This window comes from Podarcis bocagei, assembly GCF_964188305.1.
Source record: "Podarcis bocagei genome assembly, chromosome: 15".
Lineage (NCBI taxonomy): Eukaryota > Metazoa > Chordata > Lepidosauria > Squamata > Lacertidae > Podarcis > Podarcis bocagei.
The window spans coordinates 8117151-8130811 of NC_138141.1; the positions used below are offsets into that span (position 1 = coordinate 8117151).

Genomic DNA, 13661 nt, shown 5'->3' on the forward strand with positions numbered 1-13661 from the left:
TTTGCCATTTCCTCCTGCAGATGTGTACTGCCCCCAGTCCAGGGCCTGGAGATCCAGGAAGGACAAATGCCTCTTCCTTGTCTTGGATGCGGCCCTTGAGTGGAGCCAGGCCCTGAAGTTCTGCCAGAGGTTCCACGGTGGGAGCCTGGCCACGCTGAGCAGCCCACAAGATCTGGTGAGCAGTTGCTCTGGTCTGAGCACAGGGAGTATCTGAAATGGCACCCAGGGCTGCCAAGAGTCATTTGGGCCCCAGGGAAGAAAAAACAAATGGGGCCCCCACCCAGCAAGGGCTGGCCAGCTAAAAGTATTTACACAGGATATAAAATAAATTTGTAATCTCATTTTTATGTTAATAATAAGCACGATAACATTTGCTAGAATTCATTTCATTCTGGATTGTTTGATTGGATGTTTATTTTTATTTTTTTTAAAAAAAAAATATTAGGAATTTCAATTTCAATAACAATTTATCAAAAATACATCATCCTCATTTCCCCCCATTTCCCCCCTCCCCCTCCCCTAAAAAGAAAAAGAAAACCCTCCCCCCCCAGACTTCCCTCAGCTCCTCTCTCTGGTTTCTCAGCATATGCTATTCTCTTCATATTGTAAAATGTTAAAGATCCTTAATTAATCTATCAATATGTTACCAATTAAAAAAATGTGTATGTTTATTCAAAACCTGCCAAGGAGTCCAGTTCATTTTGTTGTTTCTTTAAGTACTTTGTAAAAGATTCCCATTCTTCTTTAAAGTCACAGTTATCCTTATCATGTAGTTTGTGTGTCAATTTCACCAGTTCCGCGTAATCCATCAGTTTCTCTTGCGACAATTCTTTGGTCGGGATTTCCTCATGTTTGATTGGCTGTTTAAATGTGTTGTCAACCACTTTGAGATTTCATTTAAAATATAAAGTTGTATATAAATGAAATGAATAATAATAATGACAATAATAACAATAAATCCCACTGGGGGAAAATCTGGTGCCATTGCGGCGACTGTAAATTAGGTCTAGATCAGTTGAGTTTCTAACACCGATCACTCTGCCTCATGATAGGGCCGGCCCTACATAGGTAATGGCGCTGGGCTTCCCAGTCTAGGCTCTTTGCGCTCCTCCCAGCATCTCCTTGGCACTCAGGCCTCTCCACCCTGCTGTCTCTGGTGGCTTTGCACAGTTTGCATCCTTTGGGGTGCGCTGACCGGCAAGATCCCCACTGTGTGTTTTTGACTGGCGAAGGAGAATGACCTTCTGCGTTCCTCCACAGGTCTGGCTGCAGAAAGAGCTGGAGGTGAGTGTCTGGACTGGGCTTCGCAGTGGCAGAGGCTTGTGGCATTGGGCCGATGGGGCACCCTTCAACAAAGCATTGCGGCGGTAAGTAAGAACCCCTGAGAAAGAGACTGTGGGGCGGGATGGGTGGATTGGGGCCATTTGTCTATTAAGACGGCAATCCTGTGCACACCTGCTTAGAAGTGCATCTCACGGAACTTAATAAGAACCACTTCTGAATAACCAGTCAATAAATAATAGAAGCAGCTATAGTGCAGAGATTGAACACACTCGCTGCCAAGTCATCTTGCCATCCGTACAAGAACCCAGTAAGGTTGGCCACTATCATTGTCACCATATTGCATGTGGGGGAAGGTATGGGGAGAGGCTGCAGCTGGGAGACAGTTAGTTTATCACAAGCAACTTTCAAAGGAGTTCTATTTTTATTTAATTACTTTTTATTATTGTATTGTATGTTGAAAAGTCTCAACCCCCCCAAAAAAATTATCAAAGGAGTTTGAGGTCTCCTAAGGAGCTGTTCAGGTCCTGAAGGTCTGATAGAGAAACGTTCAGAGGAGCTGTTTCATTCACCAGGCTTATTTTTGCCTGGATCTAGCAATTGCAAGTCTTGAACAACTTGCTTTGATTTCCAAGAAGGTTGTCTGAGAAACATGGGTCTGAAGCCAAGCCAAGGTGACGAGATGTAAAAGTGAGCACCTCAAAAGGGCACAAGTCAGCAGGCCTGCCAGGCGCCGTCTCTGGCTTCCCTCACCCTCTCTCATTCTCTTTGGGGCCAGCTTTGTTCTCCCACAGGGTCCCTCGGAAATAGAAACCTGCATGCTGGCCCAGAGCTCCGGCTTCCTGAAGGCTGAGCCGTGCCACAGGCCTCACCGCTGGATATGCCAGGCCTCCCACCAGAGTGGTAAGCAGAGCTGCTTTGGGCTGCAGACATTTTTCATTTCATAGAATCCTAGAGTTGGAAGGGACCCCGAAGGTCATCCAATCCAACCCCCTGCAACACAGCTGTCCCATACAGAGATCGAACCTGCAACCTTGGCATTAGCAGCACCACACTCTAACCAGCTGAGCTATCCAGGCTGAGTTTTCATTTTGGTATTTATGGGGCATTCCTGAATTGCAGGGGGTTTGACTAAATAACAACAACAACAACAACAATTTTTATTTATACCCTGCCCTCCCCAGCCAGAGCCAGGCTCAGGGCAGCTAACACCAATAAAATCACAGTAAAAACGTAATAGGGGAAAGAGAGAGGGATTTAAAAAAAAATATACAGGTTAAAATGCAATTTAAAATGCAGCCTCATTTTAGAATAGCCGATAAATCAAGACCATAAGGGGAGGGAAACATAAGAGTCGGACTGAGTCCAAACCAAAGGCCAGGTGGAACAGCTCTGTCTTGCAGGCCCTGCGGAAAGATGACAAGTCCCGCAGGGCCCTAGTCTCTTGTGACAGAGCGTTCTACCATGTCGGGGCCAGTGCTGAAAAGTCCTTGGCCCTAGTTGAAACCAATCTAACCTCCTTGAGGCTCGGGACCTCCAAAGTGTTGTCATTTGTGGACCTTAAGGTACTCCGTGGGGCATACCAGGAGAGGCGGTCCCGTAGGTACGTGGGTCCTAGGCCGCATAGGGCTTTAAAGGTCAAAACCAGCACCTTAAACCTGACCCTGTACTCCACCGGGAGCCAGTGCAGTTGGTAAAGCACTGGATGAATGTGATCCCGCGGCAAGGACCCCGTAAGGAGCCCTCGTGGTCCCTTCCAACCCCACAATTCTATGATTCTCCCCTCCCCTCAGGCTCCTACATGACCTTCCCTGAGAAGTCCTTCTATGGTGCGCCCTCCTTGGACCTGAGCTTCCCTTCGCTGGAGGCTGCCAAGCGGCAGTGCTCTGCCTTGGGCACAGGGTGTGATGCCGTGGTCAGCTCTGCAGGGGGCCACCGCCTTGCCAGGGGGACACGCCTTGTGGCCCTGGAAGACCCTGACGCCAGTTCGGCTGCTGCCGTGCATGTCAAGACGAGCTGCCGGCCCGGCTTCTCTGGGCAGGACTGCCAGTCGATGTGCCCCCGGTGTGAGCCAGGCCTGAGCTGCAACCCGCTGACGGGCCTCTGCGATGGATTCCTGCACTACAGGGAGGCAGCCGGTATGTGCATCTCAAAGCAGTGGGCTAATGGGGCTCTCCTCCGAGCCGTCCCTAATGCAGCCACCCTCAATCCCATGCAAAAAAAGGTCACATTTGGAGAAACAGGGTTAAACCAGTCGTGGCACTGGCTCCAACCGCCAGCCCTGGAGCCCTGAGAGGAAGGAGGGCTGGTGGCCTCGTTTGGCACCATGGAGCCCTTCAGACCTTCTGCTGCTCCCCCCCCCCCATAACCTCCCTTGCCACCTATTTGCTCCCTTGCCCCAGTGCAAATGGAATTGCAGCTGCCTTCAAGCTTGTAGCTCTTCCAGAATAATAATAATATTTTTTATTTATACCCCGCCCTCCCCAGCCATGGCCGGGCTCAGAGCGGCTTGCCAAGAAGCATCATGCCTTCTGACTTAAAAACCCTGCTCCTGAGTGCCAGGAGCCAGGGGGCACCCTGCAGTTACTTGGTGCACAAGGGTGTGTGGTTGCCGAGTAACCCCCTGGCACCGCGGTCAGCTAGTAATGGCCAAATCCCTTTCCCTAGCGGCGTATGCCTCTCTGAAGTGCCTGCCCCTGGATGACTGGGTGTTTGAGCATGGAGCCTGCGTGTCCTTGGAGCGCTACAGCAGGCAGGACGAAGCAGCCTCTGCTTGCCAGAGGTACCTGGGTGCTACCGTGCAGAAGGTCAAGGTGAGATGGGGTCCCTGCTGGAGGCTGGGGGTGGGGGAGGAGGTAGGTTCTGGTGAACTTCTCACATTGGAACCACCATAATTTGACTTGACTAGAGTTGAGAGGGACCCCAATAACCATGGAATGGGTGTGCCAAGCCAACCTCCTGGAGATGGGCTGTGGGAAGGGGTCCTGGGTAGTGCTTTCTTTCTAGGAAAAAGGTGCCGGTACTCTGGGTAATTGCCCGGGGTGCAAAATTTCCTCAGGGCCAGGAAAAACAAATACATGCAAAACAATTACATGATTTACTGGAACTTCATTGAGATCTTGGTATATAGTAAAGGTAAAGGGACCCCCTGACCGTTAGGTCCAGTCGTGGCCGACTCTGGGGTTGCGGCGCTCATCTCGCTTTATTGGCCGAGGGAGCCGGCGTACAGCTTCTGGGTCATGTGACCAGCATGACTAAGCCGCTTCTGGCGAACCAGAGCAGTGCACAGAAACGCCGTTTACCTTCCCGCCAGAGTGGTACCTATTTATCTACTTGCACTCTGACGTGCTTTCAAACTGCTAGATTGGCAGGAGCAGGGACTGAGCGACAGGAGCTCACCCCGTCGCGGGAATTCGAACCGCTGACCTTCTGATCAGCAAGTCCCAGGCTTTGTGGTTTAACCCACAGTGCCACCCGCGTTCCTATCTTGGTATATAGAGATGCATTATAAATAACTTGCTGCATTATGCATGCCTATTTTTACCACAGGGGTAACACTGTCCAGCATTTTGCCAGGACCTGGGCTCGCATCTCCTTCCCCAAGCCCAGGAGGCATTTGCCCAGTTTAGGGAAGAAGGCACAATGCTCTAAGGGGGTCTGCCCGGCTTTGGGAAGGAGGCATCAGGGCTCCAGAAACCTGTCACAGCCTCCTGCCTCCTTGGGAAAGGAGGCGTGATGCTCTGAGGGGTCCAAGAGCCCTCCCTCCTCCTCCCCTCCAAAAAGGTGATGGCTTTGTGTACCATTGTGTCCCACCAGAAAAAAGCACTGATCCTGGGACAGGCAAAGTACTTTGAACCTGACATGCCTGATCTCTCCCGCAACCTCCCCTGGTCTTGCCCCAACCAACCTGGCCAGGGATCAAGGGGGTGATGATGGGAGCCCAGCAACATCTGACTGCCCCACAGGCTGAGCTGCCCCATCTCTCCCCTTTCTTTCTTTTTTTCAGGCCAGGGCTGGCTTTGCTGGTGGCGAAAGAGGAGGCTCAGAGCCAGGCAGCTTCCACTGGGCTTGCCAGCGACCTGAAGGTGGGAGTATTCTCTGGGGAGAAAATATGATGATGAGAATTTATTAAATTTGTATACCGCCTTATACCGGCAGGTCTCAGGGCGGTTCTCAACATAAAATCACAATATCACAAAATCACAAAATACATAATAAAAACAAGAACAACCCAGTAATCCCACTGGCTCCCCAAACACATTTTAAAAGGGCATTGGATGTCAGTCAGCCAAAGGCCTGGTTAAGGAGGAACATTTTTGCCTGGCACCTAAATCCCCACTCAATCTGTCTTTAATGCACTGAGGGGCTTAATGCCAACGTATCCTTATAGCGGAGAGGTGGGGAATGTTAGGGGTCTTTTGCCCTTTGTCACATTTCAGGGGATGCCCCCGGGAGCTGAGTTCCAGGCTGCATACACACCTTATATTTAAAGCACATTATCCAATGTACCCTGGGATCTGCACGTTGTTACGGGTGCTGGGGGGGGGGTTCTAGCTCTGTGAGGGGTAAAGTACAGTTCCCAGTTTTCGGGTGGAGGAAATGTTCCTTAAGTCGCCTTGTTCTGTACATTGCCAGGAAGAGCTTTCACTTTATTTCTCCCGCTTCATGGCATCCCCACACAGATGTGGACCTGCCATCTTTCAGGGAGAAGCTGCTTCTTCCTCAGCAGGGCTCGGCCCCCCAGCAGAGGCGAGCGTCACTGCAGGAAGCCAAGGACGCCTGCTACCTGCAGAAGGAGGGCTGCACGGGGCTGCTGAGACTTAGCGGGGCCTATTACCTGGTGGCAGGGACGGTGTTGGTGGACAGCCCTGGCTCGGACGCCATCCTCTACGTGAAGGCAGGTGAGTGGCTGCTTCTGCTGCACTTGAGATGCAGGAGGACAGGGAGGAGGTTGGGAAGGGGGAATAGTAGTGGGTTGGTAGATCGGGGGCTGGAACACCTTCCTCCCTCCATTTCAGGGATGCCCCTGAACACTGCACAGCCCAGCAAGGTGCTTTAAATGTGTCTTGTGGTGCCAAGTTAAAGGCCAACCCAGTGTATGGCAGTCTGAGCTTGTGTGGATTAGAAGCCCCTTTGTCAATGGATTTCAGGAGCCTTTCCCAGAATAAATTCATGCCTGGCTTACTGCCCTTTGACCCATCCTACCTGGGCTGAGGAATGTTTGCAGGTTCAGCTGCATGAGAAGACAGGAGACGTCTCCCACTATGCCTGTGCCCTGTTTCCAAAAGTGACCAGTCAGATGCTTCCGGGGAGTCCCCAATGAGGGCTGGGAGGCAATTTCATTATTTATTGCTTATTTATTTCTGCCCAAGAGGCTTCCAGTTAAAACAAGGCAGTCCCTGCAGGCTTACAATCTAAAAATCACGACAGACACACACAAGGGGAAAGGGGCAGGGAGGGGAAATTGAAGCAGCCCTTCTCTGATGGTCTTCAGAGGCTGACTTGAAAGAGAGATCCCACTCTGGTGTCAATAAAAGCTTAAGATTTGCTGGAGAGGACCAAAGACCTGGTGGCCAAACACATCACACAAGGCACGAAGGCAGCCCTAACCCCACCTGGCCAGTACTGAGACTTTCCTCCCTAGTCCAGTGCTGAGAGAGGCTTCCTTGTTGAGGCTGGCCATTCCTCCTGTGTGTTGGTGTGTGCCTGTGCCACCAGGTTCAAAGGCTGAGCTTCAAGGCTGCAGGATCTGACCCCTGACACCTCCAGTGACTTCTGCAGGGCCTCCAGCAGACATCCAGAGTATCGTGAGGCCAGTCAGAGGGGCTGGTGTCTCCAGGTAGCTCACTGCCTTAACCGACAACTCTCTGTCCTTGCAGCCTGCTCCCCCAGCTTCTGTGGGGATGGGTGCCGGCGGCGCTGCTCTCCGTGTTTGAGCACATCGACCTACAACCCCCTGACGGGCCAATGCGATGGGCGCCACCTGCGCTGCGTCCGTCGCCTCACCCCCTCGTGCCTTCATGGTAAGTTTGGGGGGCGGGGCGGAATATGAGTGACATAAAAATGCTGCAGCATGACTGAGAGAGGCCTTGTTGGCATATGACACCTGCGCTCAGAGATCTGCCCTGGTTGCTGATTTGCTCCTGCACCGAGTTCAAGGTGTTGCCATTTGCATATAAAGCCCATGGCAACTTGGGACCAGTTTACCTACGAGATTGTGTGATTACATGTGCCTATCAACTGCTTAAAAGGTAAAGGTAAAGGGACCCCTGACCATTAGGTCCAGTCATGACCGACTTGGCATAACTGGCATTGCTACAGGTGCCACAGATACACTTTGTTATAGCGGTGTGGGGGGGGTGTACAATTTGACAACAAAACATACAAATTCTATAGCAAAACCAAAAATAACATCAAATTGACCTCCCCTCCCCCTCTCATCTGTGGTTTCTTTCATTTTATCTTTACTGCTGCATATCCAAACCAATACCTTATTATTTATTTTCTCTAATAATTTCCTTGAGTTATCTTTACTGCTCATTTTACATTAACCTTGCTAATGTTTTAATTTGTTTACATTTTTTTAAAAAAACTCAGTAAATTTCCCCCAGTCTTAGTTAAATTTCTTTCTTCCTGGTTCCTTACTCCTCCCATCGAAGTTTAGCTATCTCCACGTACTCCACCAAGCACCTACACTTTGGAACTCACTGCCTATTGAGATCAAGCAGGCGCCTTCACTGTACTCTTTTCAGCACCTGCTTAAAAACATCCTTGTTTAGGCAACCCTAGCCAGGTGTTTGGAAAGTGGATGTGAATTTCTGTCTGTTTTAGTACTTTAACTTCTGTATGTTTAAAAGTATTATTGTTAATTTTCTTGATGTTACTGTTTTATTTTTGGGTAAGCCACTTTGAAGTGTGTGGCTTTTTTTTTTTAAAAAAGCAGTGTATCTTTTTTTAATGAAATAAATAAGTACAAGGCAGGCCTTTTTTTGCTCCATGAACTCCCACTGTTGGACGCATTTCTTTAGCTTAATCATTTACGCTCATCTTTTCTGTTAATAAAATAAGCCAAGTGGCTTTGTGATAAAAGGGAAAGTCAACATAGAAAAACAAAACAATACATCATTGGAAATAACAACATCGTCAAGAGGCAGCAGCGCTACAACTTCACAGAGAACAGGCAGGCTGGCAGGTTAGAGTCAGGGTCATGTTGCGAAGCTACTACTGCCCTGCCTATGGTTGTTTTCCAGGTTTGGTGAGCTCGAGATGTCCACATGCTCCTGGCTGGTGGTTCTGGGATGGTCACTGCTATTACGTGGAGGAGCACAGCAGCAAGAACTGGCAGGGGGCAAAAGCCACCTGCCAGACATATGGAAAAGACGTGGGCCTCCTGACCCTCAGCAGTGCCAAGGAAAAGGCAGGTTGGGAGCTAGCCATGCTCCCAGGTGGCATGGCTGGCGCTCCATGCTTCACTGTGGGGTAGCTGCCAGTAAGCTTGCGTGGCCCAGTTCAAGGCCAGTATATGAAGCCCTAAATGACTTGGGCCCATGCACCTTCCCCATTGCCAACCACCTTGGATTCTGCAAAATCAGTAAAGGTAAAGGTAAAGGTACCCCTGCCCGTACGGGCCAGTCTTGCCAGACTCTAGGGTTGTGCGCCCATCTCACTCAAGAGGCCGGGGGCCAGCGCTGTCCGAAGACACTTCCGGGTCACGTGGCCAGCGTGACATCGCTGCTCTGGCGAACCAGAGCCGCACACGGAAACGCCGTTTACCTTCCCGCTTGTAAGCGGTCCCTATTTATCTACTTGCACCCGGGGGTGCTTTCGAACTGCTAGGTTGGCAGGCGCTGGGACCGAACGACGGGAGCGCACCCCGCCGCAGGGATTCGAACCGCCGACCTTTCGATCGGCAAGCCCTAGGCGCTGAGGCTTTTACCCACAGCGCCACCTGCGTCCCCAGTAGGCGCTGTGGGTAAAATCAGTAGGCGAAGCCTATTCAGGGATGTTACTACAGGGCCTTTTCAGTGGTGGCTCCCATTTTGTGGAGTGCCCTCCTCACTACTGACTTTTAGGAGGAAATTTCCAAGCATTCCTGTTTGCCAGGCATTTGACGGCTGAAGGACAATGTTCCTGGCAACCAACCCTCAGATCACTGGGCGGGAGAACATTTCCCACTTTTGGGAGGCTGTTCTAACTCTTTATAGGTGTTTATACCTACAAACATTTTGTTTCAATATATGAAGCTATGAAGCACATTGCTGCTGCCAGAGAGCTGAATGTTCTCCCCCTTCAGGCCTGGATAGCAGCCATGGTGCAGAAGAACAGCTGGACGGGGCTGAATGATGTCGATAGAGACGGGACTTGGACATGGGCAGAGGGCCAAGCAGCCAACCTCTCTTCTCCCTGGTGAGTGTTTTGGGGGCAGGTGGCTGCCTTCAAGCAGACATGGGCAACCAGACCAGCATTGACAGGAAAGACTCCCTCTGTGCTGGGCCAAGGATTGAGCCCAGGACCTCCAGCCGGTGTGGCCTGTCCTGTTTCGCTGCCTGAGGCAAAGCATGAAGATGCTACCCATGCTGTCCCCAATTACTGGGGTGTGTGGCTATGGCTTCTGTGTTCTGTCAAGGTCTTGTGAGCATCCCGTGAGATCACGTGCTGTTCTTGCAAGATCACCCTGGAAGCTGCAGCTGCTTCTCTTCAATTCAGTGGAGACAGTGGTGGTGGTGGGATTCACACCCATGGAGGGGCCCCTTGGATTCTGTCACCTGAGGCAGCTACCTCAGTCTGTCCCATGGAGGGGCTGGCCCTGTTCTACAGGCAGAGCAGGTGCTTCATCACTGACAGAGGGGCTCCATTGATATATTGGCCCTCTGGCAACCAGCTTATCCAGCAAACCTGAATCACAGAATCGTAGAGTTGGAAGGGACCCCAAGGGACATCTAGTCCAACCCTTATGCAGCTTCTGAAGGAGCGTCTTTGTCTAGGGAGACTGAGGAGGGACAGTGATCATCTCCATGCATCTCCTGCCACCACACTGTCAGAACTGCACCCCCAGCTTGCAAGGCTTAGCACCTCATTCCAGGTCCCCATTGTCCTTCCTTCTCTGTCTGGCATGTGACCTTGGCTTCCTTTGCACCTGCCATTCCTTGTCGAGAAGTTGGTGGTCCCAGCCACGTGTGACCCATTTTTGCTTCCCTCGCTAGGTTGGCGGACACACAGCTTGCTACCGGGGGCTGCCTGGAGATTGGGCCGCAGGGAGAGGGGCAGGTGGCTGCATCCTCCTGCTCCGAGCTCAAGCCGTGGGTGTGCGAGGGGCCACTGGGTAAGTGCTTGGCAGGACTTTGGAAGGGGACAATGTCATCAGGTCCCAATGCTCTCACCTGTCTCTCTTGGCCAGAGAGCCTCTGCTCCACTGAATGGACTTTGGGAATGATGGACTATGGTCATAATCAGGGGAAGCGGCTTGGGCCTCATTCTGGATAATATCCCCCTGCCTCCTCCTCAGCACCCCGGAGTTCCTGTCCAACAGAGCCTGGGTGGAGACACTGGAATGGCAGCTGCTACTTCTGGGACCCCTCCTTGGCCAGCGGGTGGCAAGAGGCCCTGCGTGCCTGCCGGAGATTCAAGAATACAGAACTGCTGCACCTGACCTCTCCGCAAGAGAAGGCATGGCTTTTCCGTACCAGCATCCCTCCAGAGGCACAGGGCCCCTCATGATGACCTCTGATGGCATGCAGCCCATGGAGTTGGGCTGCAGTTTTCAGAAGACGGCTCCCTCACTGGTCCTCCCCTCAGCCTGCAATCAGGGGCCAAGTGGTGCTTGCCCTAGGGAAGCCGGAGCCCTCTCCTTCCTTGATATTGACCTTTCTGGAGAACCCTGTGCAACCCTGTAGGTGTCCAACTCCCCCACCCCTCTCCGTGCAGGGAGGCAGGTGAAAGGTCAACTGAGGCATCATGGGATGGTTGCCTTCTTTCCACCCACCCTGAGGTTGCGGTTGCCATGTTTGTTCCAGGACTGGGTCCGCTCAAACTTTGGAGGCTCCTTCTGGACGGGCTTGAATGACCTGAAGGAGGAATCCGTCTTCCGGTGGACAACACAGGAGCCCCTCAACGAGCAGATGGCACAGTGAGCACCCGGGTGGTTCCTCCAGGGCCCTTTCCCCCTAGATATGACTGCCCTGTGGGCGAAGGGTGCTGGGGAAGGTCATTCTCCACCAAGCTTGAAGTAGATCAGCTCAGACATCCCCCCAACAATGTCATTATTTTGTAATAGAAAATAGCTCAGCTTAATCCAAAATGACCCAGTTGGCATTGCACCCCCTGACTGGGCATATGCGATGGGATCCAATCCCAACCCAACTCCCGTGGGCCTCCTCCCTTATCCATCAGAGCTTCCTGACATCAGTGGCTGGGAAAACTGCATTTTCCATTCCTCCTTGTACCTGGTGTGCTGTATAGCCACCCTGCATCCCTTCTGTCTGTCTCTCTCTCTGTCTGTCTTTCTCCCTCCCCTCTGCCTGCTGCCACCATCAGTGTAGCAACCAATGAACAATGGGGCTGGAAGGAACATAGGACTGTGGCTTAGGGGCTTAGGGGAAGGAGGGAAGAAAGTGAACACTGCTCTAGCTCAGATGAGAATCTGAGCCATGGAAGAATCGGTTGGGAGGGTAATGGTGTTCATCTCATATTCGAGGAAAGCATTGCATTTTGAATCAGGAAATATAAGATGTGGCAATACCTCTGATGATGAATTGAATTTATATGCCCTGGAGTGCTGGCATCCTAGTTGAGAGCATTTGCAAAATTCATTTTGGAGGGAGCTCTTGTAACACACACACACACACACACACACACACACACACACACACACAACACAAATAAGCCTCTTCCTTTTGCTTTTGTGTGTGGGGAAAGGTACCTGAAGGATGATATGGCTGATGGGGGCCTGAAGGACTGTGTGTGGTTTGACTCATCAACGGGGCTTCTCAGCGATGCCAGCTGCAAGGAGGAGAAGCCCTTCCTGTGCAAATGTAGTGAAGGTAATTTGTTTATTTGTTGAATTTGTGAGCTGCTTTATTTTGCCCAGGGCAACCCAAAGCTTCTTACAACCAACCCAACCCTCCTTCCCTGAGGAGGGAGCACACAATCCCCATCACTCTTTCTGAATGCTGAAACCAGGCCCCTGCCCATGCATGTGCCCTTTCTGAAAACTACCTGAGACCCTGGAGTCTGGCTGTTATTTTTACTTCTTGGTTATGATGGTCTTTTCTTCTGCTCTGCTCTTTCACTGTGCTTTTATGTGAGTCACTTTTGGGGGTTGTTTTGGGGACAAAAAGCCGCATTCGAATGCATCCGCAAATAAATAATTTTACAACATGCCATGTAAGCAGGCTCTGTTGGTGGTTTTAATTGTGGAGCATTAGCTAAGCTGGCCACACCATGTTTCCCTTCCCAGCAGCCACAGAATGGTTTGATGAGCAACCTGGCCACGGCGTGGCAGGAGAGCCGTCCGTGCTGTACCCCTCCGCTGAGAGCCTGGAGCAAGCGAAGCAGGAGTGCCTGATGGAGCACAGCGTGTGTGCTGCCGTCCTCCAAACAGGGACTGGCTTCTATCTGATAAGCTCCACAGACAGCATTGTCGCCAAGCCAGATTCAACGCTTTACAGGTGGACCAGTAAGTGGGTCTTGCGTAGGGACGGGAAGAGAACCCTCTTCGTGTCTTCTGCCTGAAGGACGTGATGGTTCCTCCTTGCAGAGGAGTGGAGCTTCCAGGTGTCGCGGCAGTGCACTTCTCTCCAGGGAGAAGGAGGTCTCCTTGGGGGCTTTCAGAAGGATCTCTAAAGCCCCTGTGAGCAGCAGGGATGCTGGACTAGATCTTGCCTAGATCAGCAGGGCTCTTCTTATGTCCTTGTGAGAGAAAGGCATCACCAAAGTGTAATTCTGAACCATGATTTACCTTGGAGTCAGCACTGCCTGCCTAGGGGCAGAGTGCCACCCCCAGCGATCTGCAACATGCCTGCATCCTGGCTGCTCTGGTGAGGAGCACATGCACCAGGTCATCCAGATCTGCAATGCAAAGGCCTTAGGGTCTGTCCAAACTGGGGTTAATGCAGATCATGAACCACTCATGCCTACTTTATTCCCCCCTCATCCACGTGGGGGCTCTCCTCCAACATCTCCTCCCTAAATCGAGAGATTCCTTGTGCTTTGAAAATCCAAACAGGAGAGCTGCATGGGTTGCATTAAGCCCAGGTATGGACAGCCCTTTGTCGAGAGCTGCTTCCATGTGCAAGACATGAAACTGGTGTAGCTTTCCCTGTTGATTAAAGGAAGAACTTCATCTGCTGGACTTCTGTGCATCATGCTGATGTGAAAGAACA

General features: G+C 51.4%; 1 protein-coding gene across 1 annotated transcript in view; it reads left to right on the forward strand.

Moving 5' to 3' along the window:
• Window positions 1-13661, forward strand: part of LOC308574124 (uncharacterized protein) — a 36722-nt gene that overhangs the window by 17707 nt on the left and 5354 nt on the right. Inside the window, exons 14-28 of the mRNA XM_081171594.1 lie at window positions 21-175; window positions 1261-1367; window positions 2060-2184; window positions 3075-3419; window positions 3949-4094; window positions 5288-5366; window positions 5964-6182; window positions 7161-7304; window positions 8532-8698; window positions 9575-9687; window positions 10485-10603; window positions 10787-10947; window positions 11295-11407; window positions 12196-12320; window positions 12737-12955. Coding sequence (XP_081027720.1) covers window positions 21-175; window positions 1261-1367; window positions 2060-2184; window positions 3075-3419; window positions 3949-4094; window positions 5288-5366; window positions 5964-6182; window positions 7161-7304; window positions 8532-8698; window positions 9575-9687; window positions 10485-10603; window positions 10787-10947; window positions 11295-11407; window positions 12196-12320; window positions 12737-12955 — 2337 coding nt within the window. The remainder of the gene's footprint in view (window positions 1-20; window positions 176-1260; window positions 1368-2059; window positions 2185-3074; window positions 3420-3948; window positions 4095-5287; window positions 5367-5963; window positions 6183-7160; window positions 7305-8531; window positions 8699-9574; window positions 9688-10484; window positions 10604-10786; window positions 10948-11294; window positions 11408-12195; window positions 12321-12736; window positions 12956-13661) is intronic.